General features: G+C 38.8%; 1 protein-coding gene across 36 annotated transcripts in view; it reads left to right on the forward strand.

Moving 5' to 3' along the window:
* The window catches only part of SNCA (synuclein alpha), a 119314-nt gene that overhangs the window by 45929 nt on the left and 48194 nt on the right, over nt 1-25191 (forward strand). Inside the window, exon 5 of one of the 36 annotated variants that reach the window (XM_070262285.1) lies at nt 23376-23502. The exons of 32 other annotated variants lie outside the window; for them this stretch is intronic. In XM_070262285.1, the coding sequence (XP_070118386.1) occupies nt 23376-23468 (93 nt within the window). In that variant the 3' untranslated portion in view covers nt 23469-23502. Of the gene's footprint in view, nt 1-23375; nt 23546-25191 lie in introns of those variants that run through there. 3 more of the 36 variants (XM_070262284.1, XM_070262288.1, XM_070262287.1) reach the window with 3 other exon arrangements.

Here is a 25191-nt window from a genome sequence, read left to right on the forward strand (position 1 = left end):
ACCTTTTATAGGGGCAGACCTCAAGCTAGATTTTTCTATTCTAATGTAAATTAGCTTCACTGGAATACAATACAAAGGCTTCCAAATTGGACTTTTTCTTTTCCAGGGTTGGGGGTTTGTTTTCTTCTCTTGGAATATTGAAGAGGAGGACTTGATTGTTTCCAGTCTATCCCTCCATATATATTTGAACCAATTTTAGGTGTCAGTCCTCCATCGAAAGATAACAGGACTTACCCTGACCTGTAAGCAGTGTGGCTACTTCACATGAAGTGAACCGCTGCTTTTTATCTCTGTCTGTCTGACGATCGAGTCGCTCAGGGTCCTTTCTAGCACCCTGGCACTAGAAGTAGGAAGACCATCTCCACTGCATGGCTTGATGATATTTTTAGTTATCGTACTGTATTGCAGTGGTAATTGAAGCAGTTCCATGGGAACGTGTATTATGGACATTTTAACAGTTAAGTCCGCTCTTTTTAGGTCAAGGAATCCCGAAATGATAATCATGTGGTGAATGAGGTCCAGACTGCAATGTGAGGAGAGCTAAAATAGCTTTAAGTTTATTGTGTGGGAATAAATGGAGGAAAGTACATTAAAGTGCTCCGGGACTTTTATTTGGTTCTTCACAGTTTCTTCCCATGGCCAATGTTGTGACTACTTTTCATTTTAAGTAAAAAAAAATATACAAAATATGGGTCTAGAGAGGATAGAAATATTGGAGTGAAAGGTGATTTCCTCTCCCTCACTCTCCAAAACACCCAGACTGCTGACTTGGCTTTGCTTGTGTCTTCTCTCTAACTCCGCAGACGCAGTGTCAATTCAGGTCTTCAGAATATGTCACCTGGCCTGTGATAGTAACTTTCTCACTGCTTCTGTCACTAAATCTTATTCCTGCTACATCAACATACTATATTGTGTTAGCCACACACTATAACCTCTAGGTCAAAGCCTGTCCTAAGGTTCTTAATCTGAGTCTTGTGAACATCTATTAGATCAATGGATGATCTTCAGGGCCTTGCTGGGCGTTTGGACGTTTTATGCAAAATGCTCTGACTATGTGGGGCTGTGAAATTTGGGGGAAGTGTTCACAGCTTTCACCAGGTTCTAATGGGGTTAAATAACACAAAAAACATTAAGAACCTTTATAATAGGGAGAGCCAAAGCTTCTTCCATCCCCACCACCAACTCAACCACCACTCTGCACCCCAAATTGAGTTCTGAAACTGAATGCTTGAGAACACATGACAGAGCCATTGTAGAAGTGGGCACAGTTTTAAGTTGTAGAATAGAAGGCCTGTAAGGTTCTTTTCCTACACACGACTAACCTTGATTAAACAAATATTTCTTCAGCTCCTGCTTTGTGCCAGTCGCTATTCTAGGTACAGAGGTGAAGTATGCAAGATTTTACTTTCATGAGATAATAAATGAGTAAAGAAATAAACGAGGTAATTTGCATAGCTGTAGGTGCTATAAAGAAAATAAAAGAGAATGCTATTTTAGTTAATAATAATAATACCATTTGTTCATACTATGTGCCAGGCATCACGCTACTAGGTGTGCACAAACATAACCTCGATTAATCCTCAAAACATCTTGGTAGTAATACCCCCTGTTTACTTATGAGAAAATTGAGGCTTAACATATCTCTCTTCCCATAGATAACAGTTACAAAGTGGCAGAACAAACATCTTGGCTCATTCATGCATTAACTCATGCTGCCCGAGTGCCTACTGTGTTGTTCTAAGACAGGAGGGTATAGCTCTGGACAAAACAAATAAAAAGTCCTGTCCTCAAGGAATTAACATTCTCACAGAGGTTAGGCAAACAATAAACGCAAAATGAGTATAATATATAGAATGCCGGATCGTGATGAGAGTTATGAATGGTCTTAAACTAGAAAAAGTAAGGAAACAGTTTCTCGCTTAGAACTTCCAGAAATGAACACAGCCCTGGGGACACCTTGATTTTAACCCAGTAAGATCCCTGTCAGACTTCTAACCTACAGAACTCTAATCTAATAAATTTTTGTGGTTTTAAGCCACTAAATTTGTGGTAATTCATTTCAGCGGCAGCAGAATAATACAAAGTCAAAATATGTATATCATAGAACAGTAAAATATGTGTGACAAATAATGCCTACGATTTATTGTACATGTTAAAGAAGAGAATGGATTTATAGCACCAAAGAGACTATTTGACGTAAATTAATGCATGTTGTAATATTATTATCATTATCGAAATTTAGGGACTAAAATTAGGGGCGTCCATGTAAGGAGATATAGGGAGATTTCCCAGCTGAAGCAGAGGTTGTAAAAGAGTCTATACTGGTAGATAACAGCTCTCAGATAAGGAAAACTAAGTGTTGTATTGGATTAAATCTAACTTAAAAGGCAAGAAGAGATCCATGCGTAGGCTTTTCAGAGGAAAATGCAAGCTAAAGGATAGATTAGACTCTGACTACTGTAAAAATAAAGAAATGATGGAAATATCAAGAGGCTACATTGACACACTTTATATATGTTACCCGTATATTAGTGACAGAGTCGTGACCAGGGAATTAGCTATGGGAATAGTGAACCACACCAGAAGTAAACCAAGAGATTGTGTTAATACACGATGATTCTCTGGCCAGACGTTGGGCTATTGTGAAGGAATTTGCTGCATACTGTGTCCCAGATTTTACTAGGGAGAAATTGAACAAGATGGGCTAATAACCCAGTTCCACCACTAGCGTAGGCGTAGGCAAGTCACTTAGACATGTGCAGCCTGTTTCCATGTGTAAATATGAGGACGTGTGTTACAGGATCTCTAAGGGTCTTCCCAGCTGTAAAACTATAACTCTCCATGGTCTCCAAGGTGGAAATTTACTGATATTACAAATATTCTAAATGTATGGGATGTCAGGAACACTCATTTAAAGAACGAAATATAAAAAATAAGCACTCTAGAAATAAACACAAGTAATGTTTAGATTCTATATGTCTTTATTTTTCTTCAAAAGCTTCCACAATACAAACCATCCAGAAGGGAGAAAATGTTGTGATATTCTTAGTACAAGTTAGGAAGATCTGATTTCCTGAAGTTGGAAAGCCCTTTTCGTTTTTCCAAATGAAAGCAATGTGGAGGGGCCAGTATTCATGTTTGAGGGTAGCCAGGTCAAAATTACTTGTTTGCGAGACATTTTTACCTGTAGGAACCATTGCCATATAACATAGAAGCAAGCAATTCAGTAGTAGGTATGTTTACCAAAAGCTGGAAAATTCTAATCAGCATGATTTTGAGGCAGCAGTCCATCATTACCTTTGGAAGTGGTTGGGATTAAAAACACTTCACCGGGCTAAGTGGTGATGACAGGGGAGGGCGGCGAAGGGAGGGGATTTGTATTGTGTTTTCTTTGTCGACGGGGAAACACATTCTTCATTTTTGTCACACTACTAAATCACAGCTGTGCAGAATTTATTAACGCGTTCTTCTGAGACAAGAAAAAAGCCACCAAAGGAAATCAACGACTTGTCTCCTCACGCTCGGAGAACAGGATGAGAAACATATCTATCAGTGACTTTAGTTTTGACCTGTGGAGTAACTCCTCTTAAGAAAAACAAATTAATTCAGTGACTTTCCTACTTAATCTTTAACCTTTATTTTATGAGATTTTTCCATATGACATGCTGAGCTGTCTCGATTATGTCAGTGTGTCCCCTGAGATAGGTGAGAATGGAGACCACAAATATTACGTAGCACAAAATCTTTAATAGCAGTTATGCACCAAAACATTGCTTGAATACGTAGAATACAAACAATTCTCACTAATGTCAGAGAGCATGCTATAAAACACTGAATTAGACCAGTAAAAATATTGGATAGTAACTATTATTTTGAGCTAGCTTGCTCTGTCCCAATTAGTATATTAAATTGGTACCTGAGGAATATGTGTGTGTGTGTGCATACATATATATACAGCAGAAGTGATTTCCCCGAGGTGGGGATCCAGTTACTCACATAGGCTGCTGCTGGAATTTTCCTTTCACACTTCCACTGTCCTTGGCCATGGCTGGACCTCTTCTCACTCTGCTTCCGCTGTCACTTGTCCTGTCCCTGCCAGTTGCTGCTAAAGCCCTAGGATTCAGAGACTTAGGCAGCATTCACCACCGACCAAGAACTGGACCACGGGTGCTGCCTGAGGTTGCTCAGAAAGACGAACTCCCTTTGGCAGCATCCCTGTGTTTACCCAGGAACCCCCCTCTCCTGCCTGGAACCTCGGGACTTCTCATCTTACCACTGAGAACTAGGATTACTAGTACAACTAGAACTTATAGGGAAACCTGGCTCTTGAGAATGGACTTTTAGCATTTCTTGGTTAGATACACAGTACTGATAATACAGTGTTATCCTTTCATGACATAATGAGTAAGAGAGACTGTTTTGGACTTGCCTTGAGGACTCAAAAAATCCTTAATGTAATTTCTGTGGTGGAAATAAGGTCTTTGTTCCAGCAAATGACTTACAAACACATTTTTGGGAGAAACACATTCATAAGTGAGGGGACAGTGCCCTCGGTAACAATGTTCTCTTCCTGTTATAATTGGAAGTCATAATTTGTTTTCTTAAATATCCTAACATGCGTTGGTTCTTTTTAGCCCAATTTGGCAGTAGTATTGCTGATTCTGAAGAAAACTCTTACTTTTATGTTAATTTATCAAAGTACTTGATAAAATTTTGTACATAGTACATTAATCAAGAGATTTGTGTAAGATTATTTAACATAATGAATAGATGTTGAAATCATTATAAAGAATCTAAATTATTATTGCATTAAATAAGGTACCGCTGGGGCTGGTCCTGTGGCCTAGTGGTTAAGTCAGCAGTCTCTACTTCGGCGGCCTGGGTTCACTTCTCACGTGCGGATCTACACCACTTTTTGGCAGCTGTGCTGTGGTGGCAACCCACATACAAAATAGTGGCACAGATGTTAGCTCAGGGCCAACCTTCCTCAAGCAAAAAGGGGAAGATTGGCAACAGATGTTAGCTCAGGGCCAATCTTCTTCAGCAAAAAAATAAAAAAATAAAATGAAGAGAAGAAGAAGAAAAGAAAAAAAAGATACTGCTAACTAGCCTTTCTTTCTTCATTTGTGAGAATTTTGGGAATCTATTGTGAATCTTTAAGGAAGGGAATATATTTTTAGCAGGAATCTTATACCTCCTACCTAGAAATGAAGCATTTACTGAAACATCTATGAGACAAAATGTTTCTGAATGTGTACTCTACACTTCCTATAAACCTCTTTTCCTCTGTAGCTATATTTCAGATAAAAGCTTTGCTTTGACAAAAAAAAAATCATGTTGGCTTACACATATATTTTATAAGTAAGCAGTGTTTTGGCTTGAGATAAAGGAAATAAAAAGATAAAAACATTAAGCACACATAAAGGAGGGCTTGTTGGTAATCTGAGTTATGCTGTTAGACAATTGGACAGGATGTTCAGCGTTCTCACGCGGCCTTTAGACTGTCTCAAGCCTAGGAAGATGTTTTATAATTAAGGGAACAAAAGAAGAAAGATTTAGGTTTCAGTCTGAGGGAAGAATTCAGCTTTGAGTGCTTGATCCTGCTGTTTAGGGAGTGAGTGGAATGACCCCGGGTATCAGAGAGAATTAGAAGTCTAGGCAGCTGACTTGGATTTGTTTCTCAGACCTCCCGGGTTATTCTTCTCAATTCAGACAGAATTTTGAGGGAAACATAAATGTCCATGTTAGGTAGTCTCTGGGGGATGTTTTTACTGCCAACTTTCAAAAATGCTACTTGCTAACATTTCCTTTTGTGTAGCGTTACATTAAAAATGAATTAATTCATCCATCTTCCCTTGCTCTTCCTGTTTTCCCCTCCTTTTCTCATTTCCCTCCCCTGTTGGAATGGAGACGTGCAAACGTGGGCGCCTGAAGTCTGAGCAAGCCTGTGGGAAGGAGTTGCCGTCAGGGGTCAGCTGCTGTGTGCCCAGTAGCCAAAGTGGGAGAGGCAAAGGGATGCCGGGATGAGGGGGAGAGGCAGCCAGGGTGGTGGGAATGTTTATCAGACTGAGCCAGTAATCCAACAAACGATAAGTGTGTAACAATTTCAGGACACTCTGGCCTGAATGGCTGTGTAGCATCAGTGATGACTTCCTGGTTGTGGGAGTTGTATGTATCAGTGTGGAAGAATCTTTTTGTTCTAGGGAGGTACATATCAGAGTATTAAGGTTAATGCCCCCTCATGTCAGAAAAAAATATCTCTATATATTGTGCATGTGTGTATCTATATACATATATTCACACACACACACACATATACACACACATACGTATGGTGGGCAGGGAAAGCAAATGAGAGTAAAACGCTAATAATTAGGGATTCTGGGTGAAGGGGATCCTGGCATTCCTTGTACTGCTATTGATACTTTTCTGTAGGTTTGAATGTATTTTGAGTTTTTTAAAAAATCAGACCACACACAAAAAAAGAATGATCATTCAGTGAATATCTGCTGAACATCTGTATATTAAATACCATAGGATGAATTTCTATAAAAATACTCAAACACAATACAATTTTATTACTCACTCACGTTAAGTCCGTGGTAGATGTTTTGTGCTGGTGAGTTTCCTCAACAGGGTGATCGAGGGACCCGAACTCCACCCATTTTGCAGTCTCACCACCCTCTCGGGGACACATCCATTCCCAGTTTGAAGTAGCATACACTGTTTCTTCTCCCTCCATTGGATATGGACCACAATTAATTCAAGGGAGACTGGAAAATGTAGTATATAGCTTCATGCCCTGACAAAGAAGGGGAAACAGATTTTGGGGAAAGCTAGCAAACTCTGATACAACCTATTATTAAGCATTGTTTGTGGATAGATGCTAACTAGAAGGAGATTTTCTTCCCTTCAGGAACTGTATATTGAACACCTTTTTTCTTCTTTTTTGGTTAAAACTGAGCTAAGTGATAGGAATATTGAGATTTTTGTAAGCAGACATCGTCACTTCTGTCAATGAGCTCACAAAGGATGAATATGTGTAATGTAATCATACCTACATAGGGCTTGAGTCACTTAAGTAAAATGAATATTCATGAGTACAATTTTAACAATACATTTCTGTGGGATGGTTAAAAGTCATCTTTGAATGTTACGTCAAGGAGCGGAAGAAGGTGTTTGGTTTTGGGAGTTAATATTTGTAGTTAAAAAAAGTTCTTAATGTTTTCAGCCTTCCTTTTCTATGTTTAAACATATTTATACCTGCTAAACATTCAGAGAGTAGAGACTATGTTTTTATAACCACGACAAGTGTAGAGCATGTTAGTGACAAAAGTGCTACATTTTTTACAACCCACTGATCATGTTGACTGCTTTGTACCGAATTGACCATGAAGATTGATCTGTGTGCAGACCTGGCCAAAATGTGGGGAACCCATCTGTGTTGCAGGTTTCCTTATCCACTCCTGTCCAAATGTTCCTTATTTTATTAGTGGATGTCTTTTGGAGGTCAGGTACTCTCTTGGCTAGATTATCACTTCTATAACAAATCTATATACTAAGCTCACGGAAATATATTTAGACATTGCCCTACTGGGAATTTTTTCAAGTAATTAATGTACAGCTTTTGTACCAGCTTGAACTTGGCTTCTTGGAAATAATCCACTCTTTGCAGCATCTAATGCCAGAAGAGCATTGGAAGCTTCTGTGGATGTTAGCTCAGAACTTGCTTTTATTTATTATCTCTGAGTTATCTTTTCTCTGTCCTTCCTATCATTTAATTTTCCTAGAGGAATCCGAAGTATTATTTTGGAAAGAAAAGTTTATTTATGGAGACAAATCAGGTAAAGGATTGACTTTGGCTGATCCCTAACCCTTTAATGAACTTAATTTTAAGACCCTTTTACTCAGTCATTTAGTTGTGATATGAATGAGAAGTTCTGCATTCAGGTTTTAGTTTTTACCAGAGGATACATTGTGATTGCTGGTGGAGATAAAGACCTTGAAAATATATTTATTTTTTCCAGCTTTATTGAGATATGATTGACAAATAAAAATTGTGTATGTTTAGATTGTTCACCATGATTTTTAAGGTGTGTAATGTGATGACCTAGTCTACATATGCATTGTGAGACAATTACCACAATCAAATTAATTAACACATCCATCACCTCATAGTTACTATTTTCTTTTTTTATACTTGTGGTGAGAACACAAGTAACAATACACTATTAATACAATACTAATAACACAGTATTATTAACTATAGTCACCATGCTGTGTATTAGATCCTCAGAACTTATTTGTCTTACAACTGGAAGTTTGTATCCTCTGACTAGCATCTCCCCATTTCCCACAGCCCCCAGCCCCGGGCAATCACGATTCTACTATAGTTCTGAGTTCAACTTTTTTAGATTCCAATGTAAGTGAGATCATACAGTATTTGTCTTTCTCTGTCTGGCTTATTTCACTTAGCGTAATTTCCTCCAGATTCATGCATATTATCACAAATGGCAGGATTTCCTTCTTTCTCATGAGTGAATAATATTCCACACAAACACACATTCTTTATTCATTCAGCCATCATCAACAAACACTTAGGTTTTATCCATATCTCAGCTACTGTGAATAATGCTGCAATGAACGTGTGGGTGCAGCTATGTCTTCAAGATACTGATTTCATTGTCTTCAGTTATACACACAGTAGTGGGATTGCTAGATCATATGGTAGTTCTAGTTTTAGTTTTTTGAGAAACTGCCATACTGTTTTTCATAATGTCTGTATCAATTTACATTCCCATCAACAGTATACAAGGGGTCCCTTTTCTCGAAACTCTTCTCAACACTTGTTATCTCTTGTCTGTTTTTTGGGGTTTTTTTTGCTGAGGAAGATTCACCCTGAGCAAACATCTATTGCCAATCTTTCTCTTTTTGCTTGAGGAAAATTCGCCCTGAGCTAGCATTTGTGCCTGAGCTAACATCTGTGTCTTCTTCTGTTTTGTATGAGGGTCACCTCTACAGCATAGCTGCTGAGGAATGGTGTGGGTGCACCTGGGGAACTGAACCCAGGCTGCCAAAGAGAAGTGTACCAAACTTGACCACTAGGCCATGGGGCCAGCCCCGTCTATAGTCTTTTTGATAATAGATATCCTAACAAGTGTGAGGTAACATCTCATTGCAGTTTTGATTTGTATTTCCCTGATGATTAGTGACGTTGAGCGCTTTTTCATAGACTTGTTGGCCATGTGTATGTCTTCTTTGGAAAAATGTCTATTCAGATCCTTTGCTCATTTCTTTTTTTGTGAGGAAGATTAGCCCTGAGCTAACATCTGCCACCAATCCTCCTCTTTTTGCTGAGGAAGACTGGCCCTGAGCTAACATCTGTGCCCATTACCCTCTACTTTATATGTGGGACGCCTACCACAGCATGGCTTGCCAAGAGGTGCCATGTCCGCCCCTGGGATCCGAACTGGCGAACCCCAGGCCACCGAAGCGGAACATGAGAACTTAATTGCTGCGCCGCCAGGCTGGCCCCCTCCTTTGCCCATTTTTTTGTTTGTTTGTTTGTTTGTTTTTGGAGGAAGATTAGCCCTCAGCTAACTACTGCCAGTCCTCCTCTTTTTGCTGAGGAAGCCTGGCTCTGAGCTAACATCCGTGCCCATCTTCCTCTAGTTTATAGATGGGACGCCTACCACAGCATGGCTGCCAAGCAGTGCCATGTCCGCACCCGGGATCCGAACCAGCGAACCCCGGGCTGCCGAGAAGCGGAACGTGCGAACTTAACCGCTGCGCCACCGGGCCGGCCCCTCCTTTGCCCATTTTTTAATTGGCTTATTTGATTTTTTTTTGTATTGAGTTGTGTGAGCTCCTTATGTATTCTGGATGTTAATCCCTTGTTGGATATATGCTTTGCGAATATTTTCTCTCATTTCGTAGGCTGCCTTTTCAATTTGTTGATCATTTCTTTTGCTGTACAGAGTTTTTTAGTTTGGTGTAGTCCCACTTGTTTATTTTTGTTTCTGTTGCCTGTGGTTTTAGTATCATATCCAAAAGATCATTGCCAAGACCAATATCAAGGAGCTTTTTCCCTACATTTTCTTCTAGGAGTTTTACAGTTTCAAGTCTTATATTTAAATATTTAATCCATTTCAAGTTAATTTTTTGTGAGTGATATAAGATAGGAGCCCAGTTTCATTTTTCTGCATGTGGGCATCCAGGTTTCCCAGTACCATTTATTGAAGAGACTATTTCCCATTGTGTGTTCTTGGAGACTTCGAGTTAAAGATTATTTGATGATATGTCTGGGCTTATTTCTAGGCTCTTTATTCTGTTCCGTTGATCTATGTGTCTGTTTTTATTCAAGTACCATACTGTTTTGATTGCTATAGCTTTGTAATATAGTGTGAAATCAAGAAGTGTGATGCCTCCAACTTTGTTCTTTTCTTGAGATGGCTTTGGCTATTCAGGGTCTGTTGTGGTTCCATAGGAATTTTAGGATTATTTTTTGTATTTCTGTGAAAAATGCCATTAGAATTTTGATAGGAATGGCACTCAATCTGAAAATTGCTTTGGTTAGTATGGACATTTTGACAATGTTAATTCTTTCAATTCATGAACACAGGATATCTTTCATTAATTTCTGTCTTCTTCAATTTCTTTCATCAAGGTCTTGCAGTTTTTAGTGTACATATCTTTCAGCTCTTAGGTTAAATTTATTCCTAAGTGTTTCATTCTTTTTGATGCTGTTGTAAATCAGATAGTTTTCTTAATTTCTTTTTTTGTTGGTTTGTTGTTAGTGTATAAAAACACAACTACATTTTTTTTCCATTTTTTTTTTTAAAGATTGGCACCTGTGCTAACATCTGTTGCCAATCTACTTTTTTTTTTCTTTTCTTCTCCCCAAATCCCCCCCCCCCCCGATATATAGTTGTATATCTTAGTTGCAGGTCCTTCTAGTTGTGGCATGTGGGATGCTGCCTCAACGTGGCCTGGTGAGTGGTGCCATGTCCGCGCCCAGGATCCGAACTGGCAAAACCCTGGGCCTCCAAAGCAGAGTGCATGAACTTAACCATGCAGCCAGGGCCCAGCCCCCACAACCAATTTTTGTATATTGATTTTGTATCCTGCAACTTTACTGAATTTGTTTATTAGTTCTAACAATTTTATGGTGCAATCTTTGGGGTTTTCTATACATAAGATCATATCATCTGCAAACAGAGACAATTTATCTTCTTTCTAATTTGGGTACCTTTGTTTTTTTTTTTTTGTGAGGAAGATTAGCCCTAAGCTAACATCTACTGCCAATCCTCCTCTTTTTGCTGAGGAAGAGTGGCCCTGAGCTAACATCCGTGCCAATCTTCCTCTACTTTATTTGTGGGATGCTGCCACAGCATGGCTTGATAAGTGTTGTGTAGGTCTGCACCCAGGATCCAACTGGTGAACCCCAGGCTGCCCAAGCAGAGCATGCAAACTTAACCACTACACCATGGGACCAGCCCCTAGAAGAGGAATAATTTTAAGCACTATTATATACATAAACCCATACACATATCCAACAAACAACTGGGCAGACCCTCAGTCCTGCAGTTAGGGTACAGTATAAAGAGCGTCCTGGTAGAGGGAGTTCTCCATCCAGAGCTAGCTAACATGGATTTGAGACTCAAATCTGTCCCTCACTACTGCTGTGCCTATGAGCAAATCACACGACCTTTTTGAGTCTCAATTTATTTGTGAATAAAATGCTACTGTTTATGTGTAATTTTATGTGTTATAAATAATGTTTTGATAAACATCCTTACGTTTAAATCTTTGTTTATGTCTTCATCAAGTCCTTAGGAAAGATTGAAGAAGTAAATATTGAAGATGCATATCTGCTGCTCAAAATATTGAAAACTCCTGATATATAATAAGTGCATCATGTTTAGTAAATATTTCTCATTTTTTAGCATTTGCCTTTTGGCTTTTTCAGTAGGTTCCTGAACAAACACATATGAAGTCACTAAAAAGCTAGAATTTTACAAAGTCATATAACTGAATATGTCTTTTGATATCAGGAGGTAGCTGATCCTATAGAAATAATTTAGGTATTATATTCAGTATTACATAATCTAAGAGCTCTTTGACTTTATTCATGTCATTTATCCTTCCTGAATCATATATGTAATAAGAGAATAATATTATCTATCTAGCAGAGTTGTTATGAGAACCAAATGGAAACATATATGGAAAAGTGCTTCACAAGTGGTATTTTTTATTACAATCATTAGTTTTTGATAAACAAAATGTTCAACTTCATTGAATGATCTTTAGTTTCAATTTCAGTTTATATTGGTTTCCTTCTAACATTTCTTAAAATTAATGAATAAAACAGTTCACTTAATAAATATATTGACCACTGTCTATCAATGAACATATTGGATATATTTTTACAGTAATGTCAGAACAAGGTGAAATTCTTTTTCTTCTTCTTCTTCTCCCCAAAGCCCCCCACTACATAGTTGTATATTGTAGTTGTGAGTGCCTCTGGTTGTGCCATGTGGGACGCCGCCTCAGCATGGCCTGATGAGCGGTGCCATGTCCGCACCCAGGATCCCAGCTGATGAAACCCTGGGCCGCCGAATCAGAGTGCACGAACTTAACCACTCGGCCACAGGGCTGGCCCCCAGAATATGGTGAAATTTTGAAGCTCTTTATAGAGGACAGATTTATGAACAAGATTTAAAACAGTAAAATGAACAAATGCACTTATATGAAGCATCTCCCAAAACATTTCATCTCTAAGTGGGGCCATTTTCAAGAAAAATCTGACTGTTTTTCATGGACATTTCAAAATAAACCTAGCTTGTATGGTACCCTTTTAAAGAAGGGAAAGAGAAAAACCACCTGAGAATCTCTGGAATCCTGCCCAAAGTATGATTTGGCATTTTGTCCCACCTTCTGGATGCAGTTGATTGGCGGCAGTTGTATGATGCCAGGGGCATAGTGGGACTGGAGGGAGAAAACCATAGAATTCAGTGTTCTTGCTCCTGAAGAACAGCTTGTTTCTTTAAAAACAGTAAAATTTTGCCACTCCATCCTCCAAACCTATGTTAGATGATTTGTGGGATCAATCTCTCTTATGCTGCTAGATTTTCACAATCTTTTCCCACATTATCTTAGAAGAGCAAACATTGCTTGATACATACTGGTTGATAGTCCCATTTCATATTTCTGAAAAAGAATTTCTTTAAGGTGAATTTATGCATATAGATTAAACTGATCAAATAACTCCAGATATTTCCAATAAAATATATTATTTTAAAAAGTAAATGGTTAGATTCTTAAATTTTATAATCAAGTGGAATGATGATCAGTCCTAAATGAGTTTCTAAAATTTGTTCAGTTTCCTCTACCTTGAGAAGGAACCACTTAAGGGAAATTTTAGTAAAGACATCTCTTCACACACATGGCATTGTTATGTTTAGAAAATACTACCACAGATATTTTATAAACACGTATTGAATTTCTGATACCCTTGCAAAGCTTCAAAAATGCCAGGGAATTTTTCATATGTAACTGTGGCTGCAGAATCACCAGTCTTAGCATTGGAATGGACCACCATGGGCCCTCATTCAGATTCATTTTTAGCCCCAGAGTAATTAACTCACTTACTCATGGTCACAAAACTAGAAGGTAGTAGGATGAGCGCTAGAATAAGTGTCACTTTCCCTAGTGCTAGAATCTTATAAATGACTAAGGCTTCCATGTTTCAAAAGTGTTGAAGGCCCTGCTGTTGATGTCTTTCCCTTGGTCTGTTTCATATTTTTAAGCAGTGGGGGTACATCTTCCCTGCCCCCGATTCCAAACCGATCTTAGAAGGAACTTTTTTAAAAAAAAATTATAATCGTCCTCCCCCCTTTATCTGCAAGATGACTGATAGTGATGGCATCCGACATGAATGTTTCTTTCCAAGGCAGGGCTCTTGTTCATTAGTAGAAATATTAGACGGTACTTCAACAAGGAACTTTCAAGCGTTTTTCCTCCTCTTATAACAATCTGAGCATTGCTATGCCATGTTCTCCTAGTGCCTGTGTTTAAGTCTGTTTATTCACCGGTGAAGGAGGCATGTCACATGGGATTTGTCTAAGAGAGTTGGACTGCTTATGCAAGATGGCATATGGTCCTCAGGCACAAGCATCCATCCACCCGTCTATCTATCCAACTGTCCATCCATTCCTTCAGCTGATAATTATTGACGACTGTTGAGTTGCCTTTGGTTTTAGTTTCTGCCGTTCTGTTATGGAGGATTATGAGGAGAAGCCACAGCAGTCTTTTCTCTTCTTTTTCTTCTTTTTTCAGTATATTTTCTTCCATCTTGCCTAGCTCTAACCTGGCCTTTTTGTTGTCCTTCAAGTTTCTTGTCATTTAAAGTTATTTCCACACCATAGATTGTTCTCTTAGTCACTTTACTTGCTTTTTCACTTATAAAATTAACTCAGAAAAATGACCCAAAGATTACCATAAATCACAGACCATAAACTATAATACTATCTATGTCAAATTTATAGTTTAAAGTGTTTCAAATAAACACATTGAAAAAGGATATAGGTCTCATATAAATAGTATAAGTAGTTTTTATTACTCCCCTCTCCATTCTGGAGGTCAGTGTTTTAAAAAAGGAAAAACAGCTGTCTTGAGACTTTCGTCCTGGAAAAAGGCTTATCGTTATAGAGGTCTCTCTATATAGTTTATAAACTCACAGTGAAGAATACAGTTTCTTAAGTATCCATTTACGTATAAAACTTTTAAGATTTAATGGCAAATATTATGTTTTGCTTCTTCAAAAGAAATATTTAAAAATTTTGATAAAGGTGGATATTGAAGCTAGAGAAAATGAAATGTTTAAATCTATTTCTCATTCCACATGTGAACAGAAAATGATGAAAAGTTTTTCTCATAATATAACCTTAGCTATACTTAAATTTGGGCTCAAGATAATAGAGCATATCTTTTCTGCCATTCAAAAGCCGTGTCTGTAGATTAATGCTAAGATTGGGTGTGAAAGCAAAATTTGTTTGGCTTGATTACCAATGGCCCATTCACTTGACCACAAGAACAATAGTTACAGGTACATAATGATGTGAGGTCATTTAGCTCAAGTAAGAGTGTATGCTCCATCAAAAATATGTGTGTCAAGATTAGGAAGAGGGGCCGGCCCAGTGGCGCAGCGGTTAAGTTCGCACGTTCCGCTTCTCGGCGGACCGGGGTTCGCTGGTTCGGATCCCGGGTGCGGACATGGCACTGCTTGGCAGCCATGCTGTGGTAGGCGTCCCACGTATAAACTAGAGGAAGATGGGCACGGATGTTAGCTCAGAGCCAGGCTTCCTCAGCAAAAAGAGGAGGACTGGCAGTAGTTAGCTGAGGGCTAATCTTCCTCCAAAAAAACAAACAAACAAACAAACAAAAAGATTAGGAAGAAATGTGTATTTTCTCAAGTCATCTCAGTAAAAAAATTTCAATAGGAGAATAGAAGTTTGAAAATTCGTTGCAGACCCTATCTGTTTGTCTTGCCTGTTCACAGGTGGAATACGTTAAATAACTGGAACATGGAGCTACCATTCTCACTCTTAAAAATCTTTCTTAACATTCTCTAGATAACTGGAACAAGCATAATTTTTTGTCTTACCAGATTCTTCCGACATCATAGTGATGGGAGCTTAAAGTAGCCTTTGGTTAGCAGATAAATAATAATTTAACCACTGATGGAAGTGGACAATTAGTCTAAGGGCAATTAGAATTAGGCTTGGGATTTTGAGGAATAAAATAATCCTAGAAAATTTGTATTTAAGGTCTTAGTATGACACAACATGTTTGCCCATGCATGCAGAAGCAACCAATTCCATATGGGTGCTGTATTCACACAGGATCCCACTGTTGCTCCAGAGAGACCAATAGCCAGGGTACTGTTCTAAAGGTATAAAGAAACTTTTTTTAAAGGCTTATAAATCTTGGTTCAGCTAAAGCAAGATATTTTTAGTTGGTAGTGGCTTTTAAAAATTAAAATAAGTTCAGCATGTAGGTCATTAACCTTGGATATGTTATTTGCTGTCACGGTTATTAACCATATGTCCTCAAATCTAAAGGTGTTTTGTCTTTTCTAGATCACACTCATTGTCACATTACTGAAATGATTTCACCATATTTAAAGACAAGAAAACTGTAAAAGTAACACCTTCCATATTATTATTTTTAATGATGAATTCCTAATGAAATAGTCCCCTCTGAGATTGAGAAAGAAACCAAATGACATTTATGTTGCTTAGGTTGACTATTTCTAAGTGGTTTCTGACTGTGCTTATAAAAGATGCGTATCTGGAAGAAAAATAGCAAAAGTCAAGTATTTGGCTATATCTGCTTTGAGAATTATGTTTATAAAATAAATATTAGGAAATATTTTTCTTTTATGCCCTTGTTTAGAAACAAAGTATAAAGGATTTTAAAAAAATATCTAAGGCCAGTATATAATCCCAAAGTAAAGTTCGGTACCACTGCCATTGGGCGAAATACTGCCCTATTGTCTTACTATAGAGTCATTTAACTGAGCACAGAAGAAGGCCTCTTGTTTAAGATTAAATGTGAGCTACAATCAGGGTTCTATACTCACTGGGACACAAAATTTGCTTTTTCCGTGAATCGTATTGAGTGGTACTGAGATAACTACCTGTCTTATGACCACGGCTTGTGTTGCAATGCAACTAGTCAGGCTTAGAGATGCTCTCCCCTTGTGTGAAAGAGAGATACCTGGTGTGAAGCTGTGGGTCTGTAAAGGCTGAGTTTATGAGCAAAGTGCAAACTAGGAAACCACAAGACTTCCAGTTGCATTTTTACGGGTTAGTGAAACATTTCGCACTTTTCCTACAAGATATTGTTTATGTAAATCTTGTTACAAACTACAACCAGTTGATTCATCAATCAACTGATTTGTTGTTGGTTTTGTATTATATGTAAGCACATCTGTGAGGCCCCATGTGCAAGGCTCTCTACATAAAGAAGTATAATTCAACGCAGCAATCATGGAGCAGGCCTCTGCTCAACTGCCCTTAAGCCTTTTAATCTAATTGATAAGGGGAGATAGATTAATTAATTAATTAAACAAATCACTTAGTAATATAACTAATATTTTAACTATTTAATAATCAAATAAAAAATTAAAATCAACATGTTAAATAAAATATTATATGAGTAATATAGACAATAATTTTGGAGTAGAATAAATATAGAAAAGGGTTGGTTGTCTGGGAATTAGTCATAGAACAGTGAGATTTGACTAGATCCTTGAAAACTTTTAAGGAGAGAAATAACGTGAGGAAGTTGAAGGTTTCGAGTAATGAATCTAATGGCAAAGCACAGAATGCTTTGAAAAAAGAAGAGGTTAGAGGTAGAAATGACAATTTGAAGGCCAAAATAGGTTCATCTGAAATCTCAGATTTTGGAGTAATTATTTATAACTAGCAGTCAAATACTTAAAGGGTACTTTCTTTAAGATAAAAAATTCTGCTAACAATGGCCCATGCGTAATAATTTTAAAACAGTATTTTCCCTGTTTTATGTAACAGATTTAGAAAGACTTTAGAAAAATGATTTGCATGTTACTAACTGATGACCTTTTACAAAATGGTAGGCTGGTGCAGTGTTTCTTAAGGCCTCCAGTATAAATAATAGGTGAAATATTTGTGATTGGTTCTGAGGTATTGACCACAAACTATTCTGTACGTTCAGACGTTTCCGGAAAACTCTTTATAATTTTTGTCGTCTTTAACATTGGATATCTTTGTGATCAGGTTTGAACTAGGGATGTACACCTCATAACAGGCAGAAAAAAGAACCAGCATCCAAAATGCTTAGCATAAGACAAAAAAACCCGGTAGTACCAGAGGTCTACACTGAGGGTTTACAAAAAGGTGACAAAGCATGTGATTGAGATCCATGAAAAGTCTTTCTCAGGAGTCCAGTGAAAACCATACATGTGCATGTGTGCACATCCATACACAAACACACACCAGTAGGCATCTGTGAGGCGGGAACGGAGGGCCATGATAGTACAGACAAGAGTCCTGGATGGCCATCAAGGAGCGGGTTTCAGTTTACATAGGAATATGGCATGGACCCAACCTAAGCTAGTACAAGTACTTGGCATTGAGAAACGGTGTTCAAAGCAGAATTCTAGGTGTACAGATTGAGGCACCTTGGGAGGGGATCTACATCCCCAGAATATAGGCTTAAAGACACCCCTCTCGGGTCAGGGCCTTGCATGCCCTGCAGGAATTTTTATGCATGTTGTGGGACACAGATGGCAAGGAGATGATTCTGTGAGCCAGGCTGCTACTATTAGGCTGTAAGCAGATGAATATTAAGGGAGATATAGATAAAAAGGTAGATGCCCAGGGATCGGTTCCTAGGCATTTACATGGGGAACCTAATAAGAAGATGATGTGGTGTCCCAGGTCTGACTACCAAAGAGAAGTGAATTAAAGACATATTATGGACAGAGAAATAGGGAAGAGGCCCGTTACAGTGATATCTTAGGTAGGCATTTTAAACTACTTAAGTATCTAGAGCCTTAAGTCAGGCTGGTTCTCGAACGTGAGAGGTGGATAAGCTTCATGGGAAATCAGTGGGTTTAGCAATTACAGCAATTTCAGAGAAATGGTGTGGGGTAGTTTGTGGTCTCGATTATAACTAACTTGCAATAGTTTAAGACTCCAAATATTAAATTGTTTGGAATATGTTTTGTGATTTTAATCTTTTCGCCTCTAATTTTTAAACATAATTTATAATATTTAACAGTTTATGAGCATGTGCTTCTTAACAACCAGGACTTTTTGTCTCCCAGTTTCCTTGTGACTCCGCTATAAAACATCATAAAATTTCCAGACCCCGTTATGCATCCAATCTTATGTACCCCATAAATTCACAGAACATGGGTGCAGGTCACTCTGTGGGTTGGAGATACACAGACGAGTGGAGGTCATGGTGTCTCAGTCACAGTATTATAATGCGATGTGATAGGTACCGTAATGGAAGTAAGTGTAAAGCTCTATGAGAACACTGAGAATCAGGAGGTGAACTCTGAACGAGAAGACTGTGGAAAGCATCACAGAAGTGTCATTGGAACATCAGCAGCTTTCTCACCTCGGTGCTCTTGTGCTTTCTCTCCTTTGCCTTCTTTCTCTCAGCCATCTCTTCCCTACACTTCAGGACTTCCCAAAGGCATTGAAGCCTCCAGGAAGTCTCACTTAAGCCTCCCCTCCTCCAGCCTGGCTTATTATATGTGCTTCCTCTTTGCTCTCGTGGCACCCGTGCACGCTTCTGTCGTTGCACTCACCGGATTGTTTTACGATGATCTGCTTGTCTATCTCCTCGGTTGGACTATGAGCTCAAGGAGACCAATGGCTGTTGCACTCACCCTTAAATCCTCAAAACCATGCTGAGAGCCCAAGAGAGAATACCCGGAGGTGAAGCTGGGAAGTAGGTTGGGCCACATGGAGAGTGACTCTTCATGCCACGCGAAGTTGAACTCCAGCTGTTAGCAACATGGACACGTTAACAGTTTTTCAGCAGAGGAGTAGTGAAATCACTTTTGGGTTTTAGAAAGAAAACTCTGATAGCATATGTAGATTTAAGGGAGGAGATTACAGATAAGAATTCCAATTTAAAAATTAAGCGCAAGTATAGGTGAGAAATCACTGAAGGTCTGAACCAGATTGCAAATGTGAGAGTGGAGAAAAAGTTAACAGTTTGGGTGTGAGAGGGATGAGAGAGAGAGAAGTGTGAAGAATGACTAAGTGTGGAATGGTTTTTAAGAAGTGAATGAAAATTTGAGTATTTGAGCTAATCAGGCCTAATACTCACTTTTGAACAAAGCAAAATGCTTTCAACTGATCGTTTCAGCTGTGGACTGAAAAAATATAAATCTTCACTTTACAAGCTCTTTCGTACTCCTGATTTGACAAAGGAGCCCAGCCAGCCCCATTGCCTCCAAACTCCTTTGCAATCTTAGACCAGTGAACAAGTGAATTCTCCTTACTCTCAGAATCCGATATGAAAAGTTTATTGCCTTTTTTCTCTAATCATGGTGTGTGTAGAACTTTTACCTATGTTTTAATAAATTTTTGCTATAACCATTGATCTTTATAAGTATTTCAAGTAGATAAATTATTTCCCTAAACTGAAAAATTTAAAACTAGGTAAAAGTATTTTTTCCATAAAAAACACAGAAATGTTATAATATTTTTGGAATTAACTAAATTTTTGAAATACTTATTGTGTAGAATATTTCAGATCACATAAAGTGATATGATTACAAAAATACTTCAACTTTGCTAGCTATTTCTAATAATGCTTTTTATATAATTTCAAATTTTTATACCACAATGCGTATCTTTTCTGCGAACTTGATAAGGCATGGTTCTGTCTTCCCCTAACCAACATACTGGAATCTACATTTACATCTGAATAAACACTATTAGTTTAAGGCTATTGCTAATATAGTTGTAAGAATATGCATGAATTGTACCTTCAAGTAAAAGGTTTTATTATATTTTCCGTACAATCACATAAATATAAAATTCATTTTCAAACCTGTAGAACGGTGATAAAGGAAATGGTCAGAAGACTCTGGCTGGATTATTACGAATCTCAAAGCTTTCCTTGGTGGATTAGTGAATATTGGCTGGGGAGGCCATGAATGACAATTAAGGCTGGCTACAGCCATCAGAGGGTCAAAGGGACATGGAACTATGCATGATATCTGTGCTCCCCTATAATATTTTCCTGAAACTTTAAAAGACAAAGAAGCAAACTTGGGGAGCACTGGATACTTAAAGCTCTGGGTCTTGAAGAATAAAACTGTAAATGGTCAGAGTGCTGGCACCTTGTCCAGGCAGAGCTGTCTTGGGTCTGCTCTGCAGCAAGGCTGACTGAGAGGTGAAAGAAAGTGACGCTTGCTTTTAGCCCCTTTTCCTTCAGACCACATATTCCCCTCCCCAGGTTCGTATCTCTCCATGTGAAGCCTGAGCACAGGTGCCCGTCTTGTCTTTCTTTCTCCCTCACAACCTATCAGAACTTACATTTGGGGCAGTACTATTTTTTTCCTGACTGTGGCCATGACTATTCTTTCGGTAAATCAGCTTCCTTCATTTGGCAAATATTTTTGAGCCATCACTCGGTACTAGGTGCTATAACACTTACAGGTGTGTTTTATAGGTCTGTATCCCAAAGCTCACAGTTTAAAAAAAGTCCATAAATGAGAATTATGAGTTCATTTATTTAATCGTCAAACATGTACTGAACATCTGTAGTTTGTCAGGGACTGTATTAACACTAGAGATTCAAAAATGAACAGGAGAAACCTCACCCTTAAAGAAATTTCTATGACAAGTTCTATAATAGAAGTAGGTTCAGGGACCTGGGAGCATTGAAATAAGATGTGTTGAAACAGGAGCTGGGCCTTAGCTTAGCTTTGTTGGAGTGCGCTGAAGGCAGAGTCTGACATATAATGGAGAAAACAGGTAGTTTATTTGGGTGGTAATCCCAAGGAACAGGAGAGAGTGTGACAGGGAAGGAGAAAAAGCCAATCTAAAGGTATGTTATTGGGGAAAACAGGGCCTCTAATTCTCTACAACCTCTGAGGAATCCCATAGACAGCTTCCCTGAATTACCTGCCTGAAGGACAAGAGGAAGAAACACTTATTCATCAGCTCGTCTGCCATTGTTTGAGAGCTGCCACTAGGATATTAACTCCCTGTAGTTCTGCAGGGGTCCCATCTTATCTGTGACACTGGAGAAACCCCTAGGCAGAAAGCACAAAGGCACAGCATACCTAAGGCAACACACTGGCGCAAAATGAACCAAAGCCCACAGCAAACTGTGTATCCAGCACAGGCTGGAATCTGAGGAATTGGCAAGGGGCTGCTGTGAGGAGTGGCACTTTTAACGTTCCTTTTGATCTGATCTGTAGTCCTTCCTGTATACAGGGAAGTGAAAGCAGGCTCTACAAATGGCTTGACGTGCAAAAACGTGGCAGCAAACAGCACAAATTAAATTCAGGAAAAGGCAAGATGTACTGTGACTTTTCTGTCTCTAAGAGTCAGTTACAAAAGGGATGCATGTGGAAGAGAGGCGGGAGTTGAGATAAGAAAATTCAGTGGGGCTGCAGAGAGTTGCCTTGGCCCCCAGGTGATGAGAAGCTCCTGAGGGATCTGAAGTTTTCTATTTGAGAGTGACCCCTTCGAGGGCTGACTCAGGGGCAGCAGGACTAAAACAGGAAGACCATTTTGATGATTAATGATGCAGATATGAGAAAAATGTCATCTTGGACCAAAGCATGATGCTTATGATGTATAACCAAGAGGATTTAACAGACTGGATATGAGAGGTGTCAACAAAAATAATCCATAACTAACCTATAAATGAAAATTTGGGAGAGTTTATTCTGAGCTAAAATCTGAGGACCATGACCCAGGGCCTTACTTCCTCAAGGAAGAAAGGGCACCAAAGAAGTGAGGTATACAGAGTGGTTATATACCCCCCAAACAGGATGTTTCACATATGATTGAAATGTCCCTCCCACAATAGTCACAAGATTGCCCTGTCGGCACAGCGCTTGATGGACATAGCTGGTAGTGGGTCTGCTATCTTGGCGGGTGCAGCAGGAAGCAAGTCTGTTGTCTTGAGCTGGGTGGTCACAGGTGAGCGCAGCAATCACTTCCTAGCCTAAGGAAAGATGCTTAATCCTTAAGGAAATGCCAACATTGGGAGGGGGAGGGAAGTTGCACCTTCATCTCAAGGACCTTTGTTCTTGCCATAGTCTAAAGTAGATAGACAATGCATGCTCAACGGCCGGGGTCAGGCCCTTTTGGAAGAACAAGGTCAGGCCAAATTAGGTTTACACCAAATGGCTTCCTCATATGCTCCAATATCATATTGCTTGCCATTTCTATTTGTCAGAGGAGGAGGAAAAAAGTCATTTGTTTTTGTTTATCATTCTTTTTTTCTACTCATTCCCTCCTTCAGAGTGTGGATTGAACTCTAAATACTTATACCAGAAGATTCTGTTCTTTCATACTTGTCTCTTTGATGAAACAAATAAAAACCCTCATATATTTAGAAAACTGTAAACAAATTTAAATATTAGGAACAAAAGATTTTAAAGAGCATAAAGCAATTTCTTTGTGGGGATTGGAGAAGACCTGGTTCAATTCTTTGCTGCCAAGATGCTCTTATCTGCCTAGAGAGAAGACCACCAGCAAATTGTCTCTTACTTAGGGGAAGGTGGCTTCATCCCAATATACTTTCAAGATATTTCAAAATTGCAATTTCTCTCTTTCTCTCATCAGTGTCAACACCTCATCTGTTACTATGTGTCAGGAAAGCAGGGCACTGAAAGTGGAGATGCTGTTGATGGCGGTGATCCGACAAGAGACTCGTAGGCAATCAGAAGATTGGTGTGGACAGGTGGTTTGGGTAGGGAGATGATTTGAAACCAAAGAAATAATAATTATCAGAACCTGGTGTGTGTGTGTGTGTGTTTGTTGTAGCAGAATGCCAGAAAGAGAAAAATAGGCAGACTTCTATCTCCAAAGTTCAGTCTTTGGTGAAATCCTGAAACTCTTTTATAATTCGCAGGATAAATAAATCACTGACCATTTCATGTAGAATAATTGGTCATTGGGAGATGTCATATAAACATAACGTTATGCCTTATACTAATTAAAAACAGAGAAAGAAAGAATTGCCCAAAAAATTCCAAAAAGAAGGTGGCCCAGTGATTTTTTTTAGAGCTGGTATAGTGTAATAGTTCAAAACATAGAGTCTGTTGAAGAGAAAGGAATATAGGGAAATGATGAGATGGTGACTTTTTTTTGTCTTGTAGTGGACTCTTTACTCTGATTGTAGGAGAGACCAGGAATCAAGAAAAGATGTCAGCTGTCAATCAGCCACTGATGAGTAAGAACTGTAATAAGCCAGTGTCAGGTGTGATACAATTACCACTATTACTTAATTTTATTGAAATATTAGAATTAGTTTGGATGTTTACTGCTAGTACTGGTACATTTTACTAAATATTTTTTTTTTTTAAGATTGGCACCTGGGCTAACAACTATTGCCAATCTTCCTTTTTTTTTTAAAGGATTGGCACCTGGGCTAACAACTGTTGGCAATCTTTTTTTTTTTCCTGCTTTATTTCCCAACCCCCCCCCCCCCCCCCCCCCCCGTACAGAGTTGTATATCTTAGTTGCAGGTCCTTCTAGTTGTGGGATGTGGGACGCCACTTCAACGTGGCCTGACGAGCGGTGCCATGTTGGCGCCCAGGATCGGAACCCTGGGCCGCCACAGCGGAGCACATGAACTTAACCACTAGGCCACGGAGCTGGCCCCACTACTTAATATTTTGTAAATCTTAATTTCTAACTAAATTCCTGAGTGAAATGGAAGACATAATACTTAAAAATTTATTATTTACAAAACAAATTTTCTTTTTCTTTTAAGAATGATACGTTAAGGTGTTGGGCAGAAGAATACTCTCTCCTCCCCCTTGCTCCTCCCATATAGATGTCCACATTTTAATTCCTGGAACCTGTGAATATGTTACATTATGGAAAAGGAATATAAGGTTGCAGGTGGAATTAAATTTGCTAATCAGCTACCTGGAGATGAGGAGAGTACACAGGATTATCCAGGTGGGGCCAATGAATCAGAACGGTCCTTGTAGTGAAAGAGGGAGGCAGGAGAGTCAGTGTTAGAGAGATGCTGCTTGAGAAAGATTCGGTCAGTCATTGCTGGCTGTCCAAGGAAAGCCCTACACCAGACGGGGCGATGCCAAGAAAGGTGGGCAGACTCAGGAAGCTGGAACAGATAAGGACATGGTTTCTACTCCAGAACCTCCAGAAAGAAATGCAGCCCTGCTGACACCTTCATATTAGCCCAGTGAGACCCATTTCAGACTCCTGGTCTCCGGAAGTGTAAGATCATACAATTTTGTTGTTTTAGTCACTACATTTTTTGGTAATTTCTTACAGCAGCAAAAAGAAACTAACATAATTAACTTAAAAGTCATAAAAAAAATTACATGGGCATAATACTAAAAGAATTTAGGAAAAAATCATAAGAATTTTGTTGCCAAAATAGGAATTTAAAATTCATTTACTTTTA

This window comes from Equus caballus, chromosome 3, assembly GCF_041296265.1.
Source record: "Equus caballus isolate H_3958 breed thoroughbred chromosome 3, TB-T2T, whole genome shotgun sequence".
Lineage (NCBI taxonomy): Eukaryota > Metazoa > Chordata > Mammalia > Perissodactyla > Equidae > Equus > Equus caballus.